We start from the raw sequence: 16,923 nt of genomic DNA, 5'->3' as shown, positions 1-16,923 counted from the left end.
AGCAGTCCTTCCCTCTGTGTGTAAAGACACACTGCATGGACAAGGGCACCCGCCCCAGAACAACACACAGCACGTGCACCTGTCCAAGTAAAAGCACACACACACACACACATACACACATACACACATACACACACACAGCCTGTGCTGTAGGATTGCCTCCTGGGAAGACAGGAAATTAGGGTTTTGTTGCAAATCTGACTCAGTAGGAAACAGAAACAGAGCACATTACATATATTTTCTTTATTGCTGGACTTTTTTTCCCTGTAAGTAGGCATGATTGCTTAAAGGCTGAGGTTTTTAACAACAGTAAGGTTTTTCAGGTTTCTTTTTTTTTCTTTCTTTTTTTTTTTTTTCTGTGGACAAAAGAATACCTTTGAAAAAGTTTTGCCTTATATTACAGTATTTCTGTACAAAAATAAAAGCCCAAAATGAAATTATTATTAGCCGATATTCCCCAATTTATTTACAGGGTACTGTCAAGAACCTTCATCAGGCAACCAGGTAAAATAGAGAACTCTGTATTAAAGCAGTTGCATTATATAACGTTGCCTTCTCTAGTCAACTCTGAAGGGCTCTGGCCTTTGGCAGTCAGTCTGGGTTGAAGAGTCCAGCCAGAAGTATAAAACAGTGATGTCTTTCAAAGAAAAAATTAATATTAAAAACTTAAGCTGACATTATGGAGAATTGAACTGATAACTGTATTTCCATATTAGGGTAGTCTATAAATATTCTCAGCTACATCTCTCTTTATCATACAGCAGATACAGAATGCAGACTTCTGCTACTTATATGGTAATACATATTTGCAAAAGTAAAATCAATGTATGAAAATTTTGGAATTTACTTGTTAATAAAACTGCTTATAAAGTAACCATACAATTGTAACAACTATAACTCTGAACTATTAAAATGTACAGAAAGACTGTTTACACCATTGCACATACTTATTCCCTTTGCTTCAAAAGACTCATGAAACACAGAATAAAATTTGTCAAATTTTACTGACAGCTCAAATATGCATGCACAATGTGCACATCCATGGAAGCAAGGGGAAACAAAGTGTTGGCGTTCATCAGGAAAGCTGCCAGCAGCACTCCAAAAAAATATACCTTGCTCTTCTTCCCTCCCCCTTCCCACCTGTATACAGGCCAGTAGATTAGTGCAGAACGGATGAATATAACTTTGTTTTCAGTGTTCTGAAAGGACAAAGGAAATCCTCTTGACTTTTATCAGCAATTTTAGTTCAATACAAGTTAGGCTTAATATTGTAAGGCACTTATTACTGCTTGTATTGCAGTGGATCGAGTCTTAAGGCATTTGTTACATCAACTGAAGGTAATAATGCTTTGGAAAGTTTTGAATGAGTCAGCAGTTGTAGTATGTGACTATTTCAGCTGATTTTCCCCTGCCCCCCTGTGGTCTTTCTAAAACATTGAAGGTATTTTCCGTTGAAACTCTGGTTCTTGGTTAGCTTGTCAACAAAGGTGATCAATGTCCCCATGTCATTCTGAGGCCAAGGCGTGATATATTCTATTTAGGGTGCAGTAGAACTGGTTTTGCTTTCACCTGGAGCTGCCCTGACTTCCATGGCTACTCACGGATCGAGAGGTGCTGTAGCGTTTTTTCACGATCATGCTGATGTAAGCTTTCATCAGCTTTGCAATGTCAACCACCTGCCAAAAGAAGGAAGAGCACAGTTCTTAAGGTAATGTAACAGAAAGAAAGAATTTCTTTGGACACTAACAGTATAAGACTGTCAAGCTTTCAACAAAACCCTTTTGCAGCTAAACAATTAAAAATTATCTGCACTTCTATGTCATTCTGCTTCTTTTGGTTTTACAGGGATCTTGAACAAACCTCTAACATTTGCAGCCATTACTTCAATTACTAAGTGGCCTTGCTATCAGAACAGGAAGACCACAATAACAAAACTACCTTGCTCTTACCTCGCTAGTTTCAAAAAGCAGTTCTCTTTCATCCACCACGATCTTGTAGCTGTTGGCAAGCGGAGCACCAAATGACAAGATATGTTCATACTGGAACACTTCCAGAGGCCTGCCGTCCCCTCGCTTGTAGACAGAAACTGCATCAGCGCTGACTCCAAGCCACAGCTCCTGTGGGAATCCCCCTTCTTTGCACTGGAGAAAAAAATGGAAATTAACAGCAAGGGGAACAGCGGGAGCACACAACACTTACTGTTGATGTTTTTGTCTGTAACCATTTGTTAAAAAATGTATATTGCTTATTGCTCTTTAAATGTAGCCTTTTATACTTCTTATACTTGTTTGCAAGCTGTCACAATAGCATTCTGTCCCTCTATTTTACGGTTAACTGGTGGATTTAAATAGCTACAGTGCTTGCCAATGGGAGTAGGCTTTTAATAGCTCAAAGTATTACATCAGCTATCTGAGCATTGTGATACTGTATTTATGGTTTCACTGCTCTGGAATGAAATCATCACCTATACAGTGTAAACTGTAGTTGGAGTGTTCATATGGTCTTACCTCTACGTCAAAGAGTGTTGAACCATAGCCAGGCCATTCCTTAATCAAAGCCATGTACTTTGCCATGGCCTGCTCCTGATTCATCCTCTGGAGTTTTTTCCATTTGTCAATAATACTAGTCCTGCAAGCTGAGATTTCCTCTTTGACCCACATGTCTAACATCTGATCCTCCTCAACCTTCTGTTTGCTGACAGAGCCACTGCGGAAACTCCTCCGCAGCGTTCCTTCAAGAAAGCTGGCTCGTTTCTTCTCGGCCTTCTCTGATGCAGTAAATGTTTTGGTCGACTGTGTAATCCTAGACTTCAGCTTTTGCAAGGGATAGACTTCCTCCAGTTCTGGTATGGTGGTGTGCACAGTGAAATCTCCCTGAAGGTACTGAAGACGCAAAGCTGCAAGGACCTGGAGGGTTTCCTCAGGAGCAGGATAATGTCCCTTAATCACTGCTTCATGAGCCTATCAAAGGAAAAAAAAGGAAGCTTTTTATAAAGCAGCCTTTGAAAGAAATATGAGAAACAAGGGGAGTAGATTTACTCCCAGGCAAACCCAGGACCTGAAGTAAATGATATCTGAAATAAATCAAGTGGGGTAAATCTCTTGGCAAATTCAAGCTGGGCAAGACTGGGTTTACCAGAAGAACTGCAAGGCAACTGAGTAACCTGCTGAATGGGAATTATTTTTACTAGGACAGCTTTAAGTGAACTCCCATATCTAAGAGTAACTGAACTATGAAAAAGGAAAATAAAATGTAAAAGGGAGAAAACAGGATCTAAACAGATATAAATCTGAGGAGAAGCCATCTATGTTCACAGGCATTAGGAAGAAATGGGTCTCCAGTTTTGTTTACTGCTATCAATAATCTGGCTGTGAAAGATGATGTTTCCAGCCAAATAAGACAAGCTTTAAGAGAATTTTGTAATTTTAGTGAGGGAAACAGTACATCTTCAATGGATCCCAAATCAAGTTAGTGCAACATCTACATATTACAGTGCTCTGGGATCAGGGATGATCAGGATGATCAGCATCAGGGATGAGATTCTGAACCAAGAAGACTCTTTAAAAATCCAAGCTCTCTGCACACTCATTCAAACCTGTGAAAATGTGCTGCAACTAGGTTTTTTTCTTTCATATGACAGTAGCAGAGAAAACAAACACGCATCACATCTGGAGATCCAGGAATTGCAAGTTTAGTAAACAGAGATAATTCATAGCTAAGTAATGAACTGGTTTGTTTAGGTGTACAAAATGTGCCTTTAAACATGCAAAATGGTTTACCTGAGACTGTACACACGCAGAAGAAAGAGCTGTCTTTTAGAAATGGAAGGAAAATATTTTAATGAGGAAGAACTAAGAAATTTTTCTTCAGCGTCTTATGATTATTAAAGGATTCAGACTTTAAAATAATGGAGACTGCAGAATTAAAACTGATGACAAAAGGGAATTTTCATAATTGTCTAAAAAAAAAGTTGATGACTGACATCAAAAGCAGATAATTAGAAAATACAGAGCAGAATTGATGTTAGAATATAATGTTACCTCTTCAAGGTATTGCTGTAATATTGCTGGTAGGGACTGAATGCCATGCTTATATATAAGTCATGCTTATAACAAATACGACTGGTTTTGGCAAGACATAAAGAATTTGGCTAAACGCTAGTCAGCACAGAAGGCTACATGAAAACAATCTGCTTCAGCAAATGTGCTTGTTTTAGCTGTGCATACAGAAAACTGCCTGAATCTGCCTCTTAAGCCAATAATGTAACATAGCAGATTGGATGCAGAGTTCTCATGGATTTTGTTCTTGCTGTTTGAACTTCATCCCAAACAGATTCCCACAGGAAAACTCCTCTAAAGATAACAACAGACAGACAGAATGGGCAATCTATTGCCCAGATCCTTCAGCCAATAATAAACAGTTCAGGACTGAGCTACAGTAGTAGGCTCTGAAAGGAGACTTTTGGTAGATTTGTGGTGTAATATGGTGCCTTAAAACCTAAAATGAACAAGGAAGAAATATTGTATTACAGGGAAGATGTAGAAGGGGAAAACCCTTCATATGTATGAAAATTGCGGTATGTCAGTTCTTGATCAAATCAGTCTTGCTCACCAACAGAATGTCACTGTCTTGGTGCTGCAAAGAGCCAGAAATCCTAACCCTATACAGAAATCTTTATCTGTGTCTAATGCCCACTGAAAGAAGATGACTAGTGGAAGAATTTTTAATCATTTGCAATATAGTAGAACAGGAGAAGATCAATTAACTGTAATAAATGACATCAGTGAGTTTCTGAGTTACTACAGGGATTGATACAACAGAAATCCACCTGCCAATGCATTTAATTTTCATTATAAATCAATTTAACTTATTTTGTTTTGCAGTGTAGCCTCATTCTGAGCTCAGCATGTTCACTCAGTGGATTTCTGTTCATCATAGCTGTCTTACAGTTACTGCTGAGATGGACTATTATACTTTGGTACCTATGAAAATATAGAAGGCTTTTGGTCAATTAGTTCTGTACAGCTGCCAGCAGGAACCTCTTATCAATTAATTTGTTGCCAGTTAAGCTTTTTTTCACTTTATTTCTTACAATTTCTTCAGAAAATGGTTTAAGAAGAGAAAGATTAAAAGCAAATATTATTCTTTTTTTAAGCAGCTTAGATCTAGTTATTAATTTCTCTACCACTATACAAAAAGCAATTGACAAGTAATGCAGAAGTAAGAAACATAACACTATAGAAATCATACATGCTTATGTAAGGACAGGCCTATTTTGACCACTGAAACACTTCCTTTGCTCCTGATGCTTGAGTGCATTCAGTTGAACAAAAGAAAAATAATAACACTCATTTTGCTACCTAGATCTCTTGCCTTTTTCCTTCCTCTTAAAAGTGCCTCAAAACAGAGCCTTTGTTCTTTACCTGCTCAAACATAAAGGCAAATTCCACGCTATCTTTTGGGACGTTTTCTGTATCCAGGAAGCAGTAGAGCTTGAAGTAGAACTTCCAGTGCATCTCCCCAGCTTCAGCAGTGGCAGCAAGCCTGCATCATTGTGTTGAGAAAGAGGGAGAGCAGACCTGTGAAATCAAACTCTTTTCTAAATTGCCACCTGTGGAATCTAAGCAAGGCATCAGCTGAACTTTATGTGTGTCTGTGTATTTAGAACCTACAGCAAAATCAAGGATAAATGTTGACTCAGTTCTCAAGTCAACGGTTTCTAACCCATATTTTCTTAATAAATGTTGATTTTTAGATAAGTCAGGTGTTAATAAAAGCAACATAATTAAGTCCTGTTATGAAACTGCACAACACTTAAAACATTCCTTTCCCCCCTGTCTTTATGTGGATATACAGTGTGATTGCCATGCAAAAAAGTAAGGATGACAAACAGGTATTTCAGCTTGCATTACATTTTCTTGCTACAGTGCTATGGGTGGTTTCAATTTTACTGGTAAGAGAAATGTTGTGAGCTGTACTCTGGTGACTTCCATGTGAAATTAGATAACAGCAGAATGGCAGTGACTGCCTGGAGGTCAGTTCTCATAGCCACATTGCCAGTAATGGTGGAAATATTTTTAGTAGTGGAAAAGAAAATGCAGAAATAGTGATGAGAAATATTACTGGTATCAGCACAGAGGAAAACCAACAGAAGTGGATAGGTGGCTATTAAATCTTCTAAGAAAAATTAAAAAAGAGATCCTTTTGTTCCAGAAATGGCCATATGTGTAATTCAGCTGCATCATCACAAACAAGCAAGTCAAAAAGAAAATTCAGCATTACCAACATTGCAAATGTATTTAATTGCTGCTTATTAGAGAGAAGAGAGAATGAGAGGTACACTCACTTTTCAAACTTTGCCAAGACATCAGCTACAATGGTTCTGCTTTCAATTGCTTTATCAGTAGTTCCATTGTATTCAAACAAAGCAAACATATTTCTGCTATCCTCCATGGCCAAGCCACGAATTAACTTTTCAACCACCTAATGAAAAACAGCACATGAAAAAAGCTTAGCATGGAAGAACCACAGAGTAAGACAGATACTTTAAAAAAAGAGCTAGGTTTTACTTAGGCTAAAAATGTTAATAACTGAAATATGATGTCCTCATCAGCATTATTAATTGTAGTCAAAGTCCACTGTAATTTTTATTCTTTCAGAATATGTATGTGCTATCTCCTGACGAGATATAACCCCCTGTATTCCAACTCAGCAAGAGTCTTCCAGTTTTAGGAAGCAGCTTGGCTGTCATACACACTAATGTCTACTAAAGTTTCTCCAATAATGCTCTCTGCCTAATTTCTTAGTCTTTCCTGTAATTCCTCCTGTAAGAAGGAACTACAGCTGGGCAGTCCTCTGCAACACAAAGACAGATTTTATAGCAGGGGTTTCTCCAGAACATACAGCAGGGAAGGACAGCACTGTAAGCCTTTCCTTCCCAGAAAGGAGACACTGGCAAAGAAAGCCCCAGTGCTTCCAAAGTGTAACACTACTGCTGCCTGGGACTGGCACGTGAAGTGACATGCTGATTTTGTTCCAAAGACATTCTGTAACCACTTCTCACCTCTCCAGCTGTAGTGTGTGAGTTGATTGTAATCTTACAGGAGCCCCCACCATGGCAATAAACCGTGGATGTCATCTCCTGCCTGCCAATCAGTGCTTCTATTTCATCTCGTGATGGCACAAACTCTCTGCATTTGGTTTTCTTCAGAGATTCGTAAGTAAAAAGTGCGTATTTCTCCATTTCAGTTCCTGGAAACTGGTCACGAACCCTGTAAGACAAAGATTATTTTACTTTAAGCTGCCAGTCTGTGAAGTTTGTTATTTGATTTTTTTTTTTCCTTGAGAGTATTTCTGTATCCAGTACTCTATTTAACTGACACACTCTGCATTCTTCCATTGCATCACAGCAAGAGGAACCCCACATTCAGGTTAATGCTGAACTGACAACAATGATTATTATTTAATGTTCACTAATACTTTAAAATCAGATTTGCAAGCATAGATTTGTACCTCAAATACATCTTTAATATGATACTGTTCTTTTATGTGCATGATGCATATCTCATAAAATTAAGGTAAGTAGGATGAAGAATTTTTAACAGGTTGGTTTGGACAGTTGAGAATGGGACCTGGGAATATAGGCTGAAAGTTCATTTAAGTTTACACAGTTACAGGAAGTGCCCCTTTTGCCAACATTAACTAATTGTGCATTCAGCTTTGTGGCATTTTGCTTGATTCTTCAAATGTGTATAATTCCATCCAGACCAACTCAAACACACTTCTATAACAGTTTCTTTTTAGGTTCACTGTTTGACATAGCCAGTTTCCTCATACATCTTTAAGTCTCACTTCTAGATATCTAAACACTGTTACAAGTTGTGGTGCTTTAGTAGATCAATATTCTCACCTTTTGAGATGAAACTTGAGATATTTGAGGATGCTGCGACTGGGCAGAAATGTGCAACTCATGCAGGTGAGTATTTGCCAACTATAGAGGTTCCCCACACTCCCAGGGTTAGGCACTTTATTGGTTTGTTTGATGAGTTGACAGTAGAGCTCATCTCGGAGAGGTCGTAAATCATGTCCTGTTTGGAGGATACCTTGGATTATAGGGATGGGATCAGACATAGACTCCAGCTGCTGTAAAGAATTAAATATCTTGATGGCTTCATCCTGCAGAGTTGTGTAGCCTTTGTCTTTCAGCACTACAAAAGAAATTTTGGGAGAAATGTGCTTAGACTGAGATATGAAAGAAAAAACATTCAGGCTTAATATGGAAATCACATAATGCTACTCTGTGACCCTTGTTACGCAGGATATTAAAATCTATATTTTCCATTTCAAATGTAGGATGCAAATTCATTTTATGAGCAATTGGCTATTGAGATTTGTCCCAGATTTAATAACTGAAAAGGTGTATCTTGATTAATTGTTTTTTGTGAAGAGAGTTTTTCCTTTTAGAGCAAGTCATGCTGCTTGAGTGCCCTATCACACTCCATATTAACCTCCTACCCTACACCCAGTGATGAAACTTGGGGTCTGAGTAATATCTTGTTTAATATGCAGTTGCTAACTAAGATAACCAAATCCTTTTTAAGGACACCAAGTTCACAATCATCAATAGTTCTGAACCATTCATTCAAAAGAGAATTCTAAATTAGTGTTTGGATCAAGAATATTAACAGAGATGATTACACTCATTTCAGGTCTAAATGAAGCATTATTTTTTAAAACTATGTACACTCCTAAATGTTATTTCCCATAAATAAGGCTTTCTGTCCCATCTTATAAAATGTACACCTGTTTATTGGAAGCTGTGGCTGTTGCAGCTTTCCACATGGGGTAGGAAGCAACAATAATTTCAGGAGGAGAATATGATTCAAGGAGACTGAGTGAATCGGGTTTAGTTGCTTATTTCAGTGCAAGACTTTTCAAACTCAGTCTTCTTAGCTGTATTGCTGAAAGCAATAGCAACCTTCCCTTCTATAACACTCTGAAGGAACACCACAAACTCAGGGCTCTAGGCAAACTGTTACTCTCAAAAGAGAACAGGGAAACTTGTCTATTTCTATTATAAACATGAATTTTGCCACCATTACTTCACTGTCAACTTAGAAATTCCATCCTCTGGTTTAGTCTTCCATAAGGAAAGTGGTTCCATTACTGGAAAACTTACAGTTTAGATTGATGTCCCCATATGGCAGTGGCAGTAATGGTGAGTGCAATGGATGATGAGTGTAACGGAGAATAGGATTCCTCTTATAAATCTGTTCAACCACATCAGCATTCAAGCAGTTTTCCTATAGGGGTAAGAAAAAAAATAGGTTTTGGGGTCCAGCTTTAAGAATAATGCAATGCTTCCTGCCATTAGGTTGGTTGTAAAAAACAGAGCAATCAGTGTTACCAACACTATTTGGTGGGAAATCTAGTTGTGGGTGCTGTGGCTGCTATGGCATGCTGTGGGCTATGAATGCTCAGTACCTGCTAACCTCAGGCCCTGGACAGGCTTGCTTTATCTGAGCAGTAAAAAAACCAAACTATAGCAGAGCTGCAGGACACCAAAATTAAGTATCATAACAATTTTTTGAAGTACGTTTTCATTTTATATTCATTTTTACTCAATTAATTCATAATGGCAAATATGACATCTGTATTTAAGTTTTAAATAAAGTATTTCAGTTAGAAACTGCATGAGCTACCTAAGAAAGTAGTCCAAAGTGCTACTGTGAATCTGGTGCACCCATTCTGACATCCAAATACTGCTCTTACTGTTCTTCTTAGGCCAAGTTTGTCAGGTGTGTGACCACTGTCTTCTATCAGTCCTGAATTCCATATATTTCACCTGCTCTGAAGAATAGCATTCATTATCTTGGAACTGAAAATGTAATACCCCTTTTCCATGAGAGAAGAGGTGGCACTCTCTAAGGGAAAAGGTCAGTAGCAGTTCTCCCCTCTTGCCTATTTCTTTGGTCTCTTGTGAGAATCATCCTCTCTCATAAATGCACATGAGCTAAAAGCTCCAGAAGGACATTCTCTGGCTGTGCATGCACTGTCTCCAATGAGATCATAAAACAGTAGGCATTAATTGAATGTTTTTCTCATCATACAGAGATGCGAGGTGCTTACCTCAGGCTATCATAAAAAAAGAAAAGGACCATAATGGCAAAAAAAAAAAAGTCAGAAGAGCTGTTTTCAGTCCACATCCTATGTGCCGGTCACTGTGGACTGAGCCAAACATGTCTGCTAACTCATGAACCTGCACAATGTGCTCTATTGACAGGTGTCAAGTCACACAAACCAATAAAACTTGTTGCTCTTTTAATGGCAGGAACTTATCCCTCTTGCCCTCCAAGCTGCACTTCAAAGTTTGCTCTTCTATTGTTTAGACAGAAATTCTTTTATCAGGTCAGAGAACACATTCAGGTTTCACAATTTTAGTCCATGTCACTGTGTAGTTAAAATGTGATTTTCTGCTTTGTTACCCAATATGGCAAAACCAAAACAAAGATTTAAGGAACCATTCTTTCTCACCCCACGCCATCCTGCTTGTGCCTACCTTAATATCCTGAATCAGCTGCTGAGTTGGAGTATCAATGGGTGCCTTTGTGTCAATCACGTTCTGGATGGCACTTGACCAGCGGGTCGCCTCATTAAGCAATTTCGTGTGGAGACGGTAACAGTGTTTGCGGCCGTACACAGTCACATTCCAGTAACCTGGCACAACAGCAAAACTGGTCATCCTACAAGCTGCACCCCAGCAGACACCCAGTGCTGCATCCCAGACCGTGCCAGCAGTCTTTCAGGAACTCAAGTTGTGTGAGTTATTAAGTATCATAATACAGATACTGTGGTATTAAAGGAGATTTTCTCCTGTAAAGAAGCCAAGGAGTAGCCTCAAACTACAACTATGCATCATGCAGCCCCCTGTTTTCCCAGTAATCTTAGTAACAATCACTGTATGACAACACTGTTAATACTGTGGAATGCTGTCAGGTCCTTGTAGCTTGTGGGCCCTACTTCTCCAGTCCTGTCTGTAACAGGAAAATCTGAGACAGACTTGCTTTGTATGTGAGACTCTTTCATAGTCTGTGGCACACGTACAAACAGGCATAAAGCTCAAACTACCTCCTCTGTCTTTAATTTTACACCAATGGAGTGGAAACTATGACAGGAAGAGCATTTCAGTTCAAATTCTCTCTCTGCATCATTGTATAGGCTTTTAATGAAACAGATTCAGTAAAAGGAAATGTGTTTCATCTTTCACTAGTGAAAGCCTCTTTGAAGTGTCAGTGACCCCAATGAGATAATACAGGACTGTCAATTATTGCTTCTCATTTGCAAACAGACGCTTCTGAGTTGAAAACCAGTTCTGAAAGTGCACAGTGGAGCAGACTCAAGTGTAGTATGTAGGTTACCACAAACTGGACTCTTACTCTGCATATCCCTATACCTGCTCCAATGTTGATCCTCATAGTTCTTCAGCACATAAAATAAAATATGTGGAGAGTGCTACCCATGTCTTTCCCTGGGTCTTTGATATGTAAGCATAAGTGTTCACACTAACTTGGCAGCAGTGTCAGCCTGTGACAATTTGGTTGTTAGTGAGAACAAATTTTACTCCTCTATACATTACCTTTGTTTTTCACCCAGTAATTCCCTGTAGAACACCTCAGTGACTTGGGAACCAGATTTGTTCATGGAACTGCACCCATAATAATCCATTTAAAATATTCTTTGTTTCATATTTAAAATATACATTGTTTCTTGCATTACTAGCTAGAAGGACAGAAGGCATACTTGAACAAGAGCAAACAATTACCTGTCTCTTTGAAGATTTTTTCATCAGGTGGGACCACTGAGCAGAGGCTGTTCAGGACCAGTGTACCCAACTTCAAAGCGTTTTTCTCCGAACTCTTGTAGTAGTCCAAAGAATTGTGTGTCAAAACAAACCAACGCTTCTTCAGTTTTAACGAGGACATCTTTGGGTTGTTCTTTACTTCCTTGTGTAGCCACCCTGTTAAGGACACAATTTGAATCCCCTTCTTTTTCTTGAACAGAGTTGGACAAAAGTAGGTTGCTGAAAGTTAGTTGTGCACTTTCAACAACAAAAACATTGTGTGAATTGATAAGCTCACATATGAAACAACATTGAGTAAAATTCTCAAACATTGAAATTATAAAGATAAAATGATTATGAAAACCTTTCAATTTTGATTTTTCACTAGAAGAATTATCTTGTCAACTTAAAACTTTTTCATCATTACAGTGTTTTCTTACATGGCACAGCAAGAATATAATTTCAGCTGTATTAATTTGTGAGTAAAGTCTACCACACAAAGATGAGGCTGCAACACTAATCATGTTGGCATATTACCCACATTGTATTGTAGGAACAATCTCTTCAAAGCATAACAGATACTATTTACTGTTTACTGCCCCACTCAGTTCTTACCCCTCACAATGAATTCCTGTCCCTCCACTCTAGTGTCCCCCTTTGACCTCTGCAGCAGGGTTATCCAGTGATGCATCTCTTCAGGAGTGTCAGCATTACAATGAAGAACGCGATTAGCAGTGATGATAACAAATGAATTGGGTCTGTGAAAATAAATGACAATTGAAACAGCCTTTATAATCAGCATACATACTGTTTATCTCACCCCTCACTGTTTGCATTTTCTATCCAGACAAATACTGTCCACCTCTAATGCATTATTTAGTTATCACATAAAGAAAAATATTAAGCATTTGAAAAGACTCAGTTATGTTACATTCACACCAAAATGCAAGGGCTATGAATGGTGGGAAAGTTTACATTAAATTGCAGCTTGTCCTATCTCAAAATAAATCTGTGGTGAGAAAAACTTGCAAACTTTAATCAGCTTTGCATGTGAATCAGAACTGTTTCAGGGTCAGATCTATTTAGATTGTCTGCTTCAGTAGGTAGCTACATTAGCTAAAACAAACTACAATATACAAAGGTCTATAGTAAAGCAGTGTGTGAACATGGATTCTTTTATTTTTAATGCAGTGCAACCCAATTCACAGAGAATACAATCTATTTTTAATGAGACTCTGGCTTTTACCCAATCCTACACCAGGATTCACTGAAGCATGAAGAACTAGCCCAGGAGAAGTGTGCTGATGGCTCTCTGGATCAGACACGCAGGTTCCTCAGCCTACAGTGCTTGTTTTAACCCTTTACCATCATTTTTTTCCTCCAATACGTAACATAAAATCCCCCCACAAGACTAAAAAATTCCATGTGAATAATGCTTACAAGAGAAATGCTTAACTTATTGCATAAACTCAGTACAGGAGAAATGGTAATTTAAAATTGTGAAATCTCTGGACATTTGTGTAGTATTGTTTAGGAAACCTGGGTCTGTAAATTCACTGTTACTTCTGGTATCAGCGTTTTGGTGGGCCAAGGACAAAGCATTAACTTTAAACTTTTTACACATGTACACAATGAAGAGAAACTGGAGTGAGCCCCAGTTGAAATAACACCTCACATCCAGTAACATTATAAACCAGTAGTAGTCTAAGAACTAAGAATAACCTGATATTTTTGTTGATTTTGTGCTGCACTGTCTTTTTTGTTAAAAGACATTTTTATTCTGAAATAATTTTCATCCCTGAAGAATACAACATTCATGAAGGACAAACTGAACAGAAAAAAAAATTAAAATTAAATGTTCTGCCTACTACATTACTAAGGAAATAAAAAATCAGCTGTTCTTTTTTTCAGGAGCATTACTTGTGTAAATGAAAGAAATATTTAATCTTCCAGTTTGGATCAGTTCAGGAGCTGAAGAGTTCAGGTATGCACCAGTGTCACAGAAGTTACTGAAGCCACCCCAAAATGCACCATCATTCCTATTCCATGTTTTAACATGTGGTGTTTAGTCTAATGAAATGGGAGTTAATAATGAAAAAATTTAATACATGGCTGGCCAGTAGAATGTAGAGACTAAAGCATAAAATGTCTGATTTTGACTAGAGACAGGAGAAAAAGAAAGTCCCCTGACTTACCTATCTGGATTGTCAGCAGCACAGACAGAATCAATTAGTCCTACATCGAGTGTACCCTATAAACAAATATCCAACCAGAAAATGAGGAAGACATTCACTAATTACATTACCCACAATACTCTTCTGAGAGACAGGAGAAAGAAGCAGCAGCTTTGATCGAGCAAAATGAACTGCAGGTTTGGGCATCAGTTTCTCTTAAAATTGCAGTTCATTAAAACTGTTGAGGGGAAAACTAAGAGACTTGGATGAATAGATCCAGTAATAGATTATTTGTAGTTAGGATGAAGCAGCTCAAAAACTGCTCTTTCCTATGCTTCCAAACATGCTTGAAGTTTTCACTAAAAACTGCTATCCTAATACAAATGGCATCCTCTCAAAACAAACTTCTAAAGCCATTAAGCATAAATTTTTATTTTACTTTGCTTGATATTAGGTTTAAATGGATTCTATTCATTAAAACGTATGTTGTACAGAATGATAAGTGCAGGATCAGAAAAATCTCAAAATTTACCTCTTGGGTTTTTAATTTACTCATTAACAGTCTTTGCAAAATTTCAAAATCAAGTATACACTGTGATGTGATAGGGAAGTGGACCAGAAAAAACACCCCCAAGGCCATCAGTCATTTTTCATCAAGAGAATGATGGGAGATAAATTAGAAGTCACACTCTCTCTTTGTACAGCTACAGGACCAAGGATATGGAAGCTCCATCCAGTGTCACAGCTACCACCACATTTAAACAAAATAGGTTGTGACTCTGAGAAGCTGTGGCCACCATGGTGCCCCTATTTTCTAAAAATATTTGGTTTGAAAAGTTCTTCAGATTTAGACTTACCACAGCATTCTGTGGATTTGCCTGCTCATCATGCATCTCCCGGATCTCCTGCTCTGTGGACGCATGGACTTGACTCAGTACACTGAACCACTGGCTGGGGAAAGAAAGGCAGCAGTGTAAGTAAAGTTTTGGCTCTGCATAAGCCTTCTGTCACCTTTGTTCTGCAGAGATCTAGCAGGTTCTGCAGGTTTTTGGAATTGCTTAAGATTCCTTTTGTCAACAGGCATAAAAGCAGCAAGGCTTTATGTCAGTTCAAGTAACACTGGGTGCAAGCAAGCCCCTCCAGGTCTCCCATCCAAGTTTGTGTCATACCCTTCTTGCTGACAATAAGTACACTTGTACAATAAGTGGAATCTCTGAAAAACTGCAGTAAACACACTGAAACATCTGAGTGCTTGGAGAGTCTTTGCAACACATTCCACATGTTTTATCTGGAATAAAATACATTGCTAGCTACACACAAAGCCTTTAATGGGAATCTCAACCTTCAGATTATAAATTGTGCTGCACTGATAGTGTGACTGGTAGTGATTTCCTACTGTGATACTTTTGCAGACCACCCAAGTCCATTGAGTTCTCTGTAGCAGCACAACTGAGAGGGAAAAGAGAATAAAACCCCCAAGTTTTACAGTTTTTGTTCTTTATGGAGAATTGAAAGATCCAGCTGCTGGAAAGATGAGCGAATATGTGCCACTCCAGTGGCACTGTATATATCCACAAAAGAAAAGTGGCAAAGGTTTCCAGTGCTTCAGCCCCTAGTCCTGAGCAGCAATTGCAGATGGATTTAATTCCAACCACACCTTCTGCTTCTGGGAAACCTCTATCCTTCTGACACTTGCATACGATAAAGCTCAACAGCTCTAAGGAATGCCACTGAAATCTCAGGGCAGAGCTTGGCCTGTTCAACAGGTTCCTGAATGCCATTCTTTGAGATATGAATTTGCCATTCTAATGAAAACCACCTGGGGCCAAGTTTTCAAAGGGCTCAAAACCCAGCCTTTAAAACAGACAACTCACCTTCCTGCAGAGGCTCCTCTGCCACCACGGGGTTGAGAAAACACTCAACCTACTGCCAAACTACTGGACTTAAATATGAAGTTATCTTTTCTGCAACTGCTTTTAGCAACAGAATTTATGCCTAGGACACTGAAGAGGTGCCTCCTTAACTCCAGCATTCAGAAGCCAACCAATGATTCCCCCAAAATGTAGATTTCTGGAAACTGAACTGCTAAAATAGCTTGAGAAAAACTGCATAGGCTGTCAAACAGTACCATCACTGCCATATCCTAAATTCTTTTTATCAGCTCATGCTTTTATTAGAAACAGTGCAAGCAATGAAGAAAAACAAAGATTGAGAGTGCCAGACCATAAAGCAGATGAAAACATATTTAGTTCTGACTCTTTTTTTAAGAATCAGAGACACCCATGGAGAGGTTGTACTTAACACTTTGATGGATGTAAGGCAATGACACAAAAAAAAGGAGAGAAGCTGTCATCTAGAGAGGAAGAACCACCAACTGAAGAAAAGCTTAAACTGAAGTAAAGAAACAGAACAAAACTAAGCCACACCTACTAAAAGATTCCCACAAATTAAATTCAGCTTTCCTTTCTGGGATCAGGAATTGCAAATGTATTTAAAATGAAACTTCTATTTCAATTAAAAAAAAAAAAAAAAAAAAAGAAGACTTCATAGCACTGTATTCACATCTAGTGATAATTTATAGATGAATTTTAAAGCACTACACAGAATTTTCCTGATTTCATTCAATCTTTATGTAAACAATGAAAATGAAATTAACCATGGCACTTTGCAAAAGACAAAGGCTAACTTTACTTTTGCTTTCTTCCCTCTCAGGACCTTCTTTGTTTTTCAGCTGAGTCCCAGAACACAGAAATAGGGAAAAAGGCTAGGGATTTGAAAGGAACAAATCTTCAGCAATGTCTGCCCACTGAAGCATTACTTCTTCAATAACAGTAACTCCTCTTCTGGGGGCCTGCACTGTGTTTTTCTTGGTTTTTCCCTTAATACAAAAATACAAAAAGTAACCTCAGA

General features: G+C 38.3%; 1 protein-coding gene across 1 annotated transcript in view; it reads right to left on the bottom strand.

Moving 5' to 3' along the window:
- Positions 1-228: 228 nt before the first annotated feature.
- Positions 229-16,923, bottom strand: part of MYO10 (myosin X) — a 159,469-nt gene continuing 142,774 nt past the window's right edge. The window contains 13 exon segments of the mRNA XM_079300601.1: positions 229-1,676; positions 1,950-2,141; positions 2,508-2,960; positions 5,424-5,544; positions 6,347-6,483; positions 7,064-7,271; positions 7,910-8,207; positions 9,179-9,302; positions 10,559-10,716; positions 11,822-12,016; positions 12,455-12,597; positions 14,035-14,090; positions 14,871-14,964. Of these exon segments, the coding sequence (XP_079156727.1) occupies positions 1,566-1,676; positions 1,950-2,141; positions 2,508-2,960; positions 5,424-5,544; positions 6,347-6,483; positions 7,064-7,271; positions 7,910-8,207; positions 9,179-9,302; positions 10,559-10,716; positions 11,822-12,016; positions 12,455-12,597; positions 14,035-14,090; positions 14,871-14,964 (2,290 nt within the window). The 3' untranslated portion in view covers positions 229-1,565.

The sequence above is a fragment of the Erithacus rubecula genome, assembly GCF_903797595.1.
Source record: "Erithacus rubecula genome assembly, chromosome: 3".
NCBI classification, from domain to species: Eukaryota; Metazoa; Chordata; class Aves; order Passeriformes; family Muscicapidae; genus Erithacus; species Erithacus rubecula.
The sequence above is the reverse complement of the archived record's forward strand: the minus strand, read 5'-3'. Positions and strand labels throughout refer to the sequence as shown.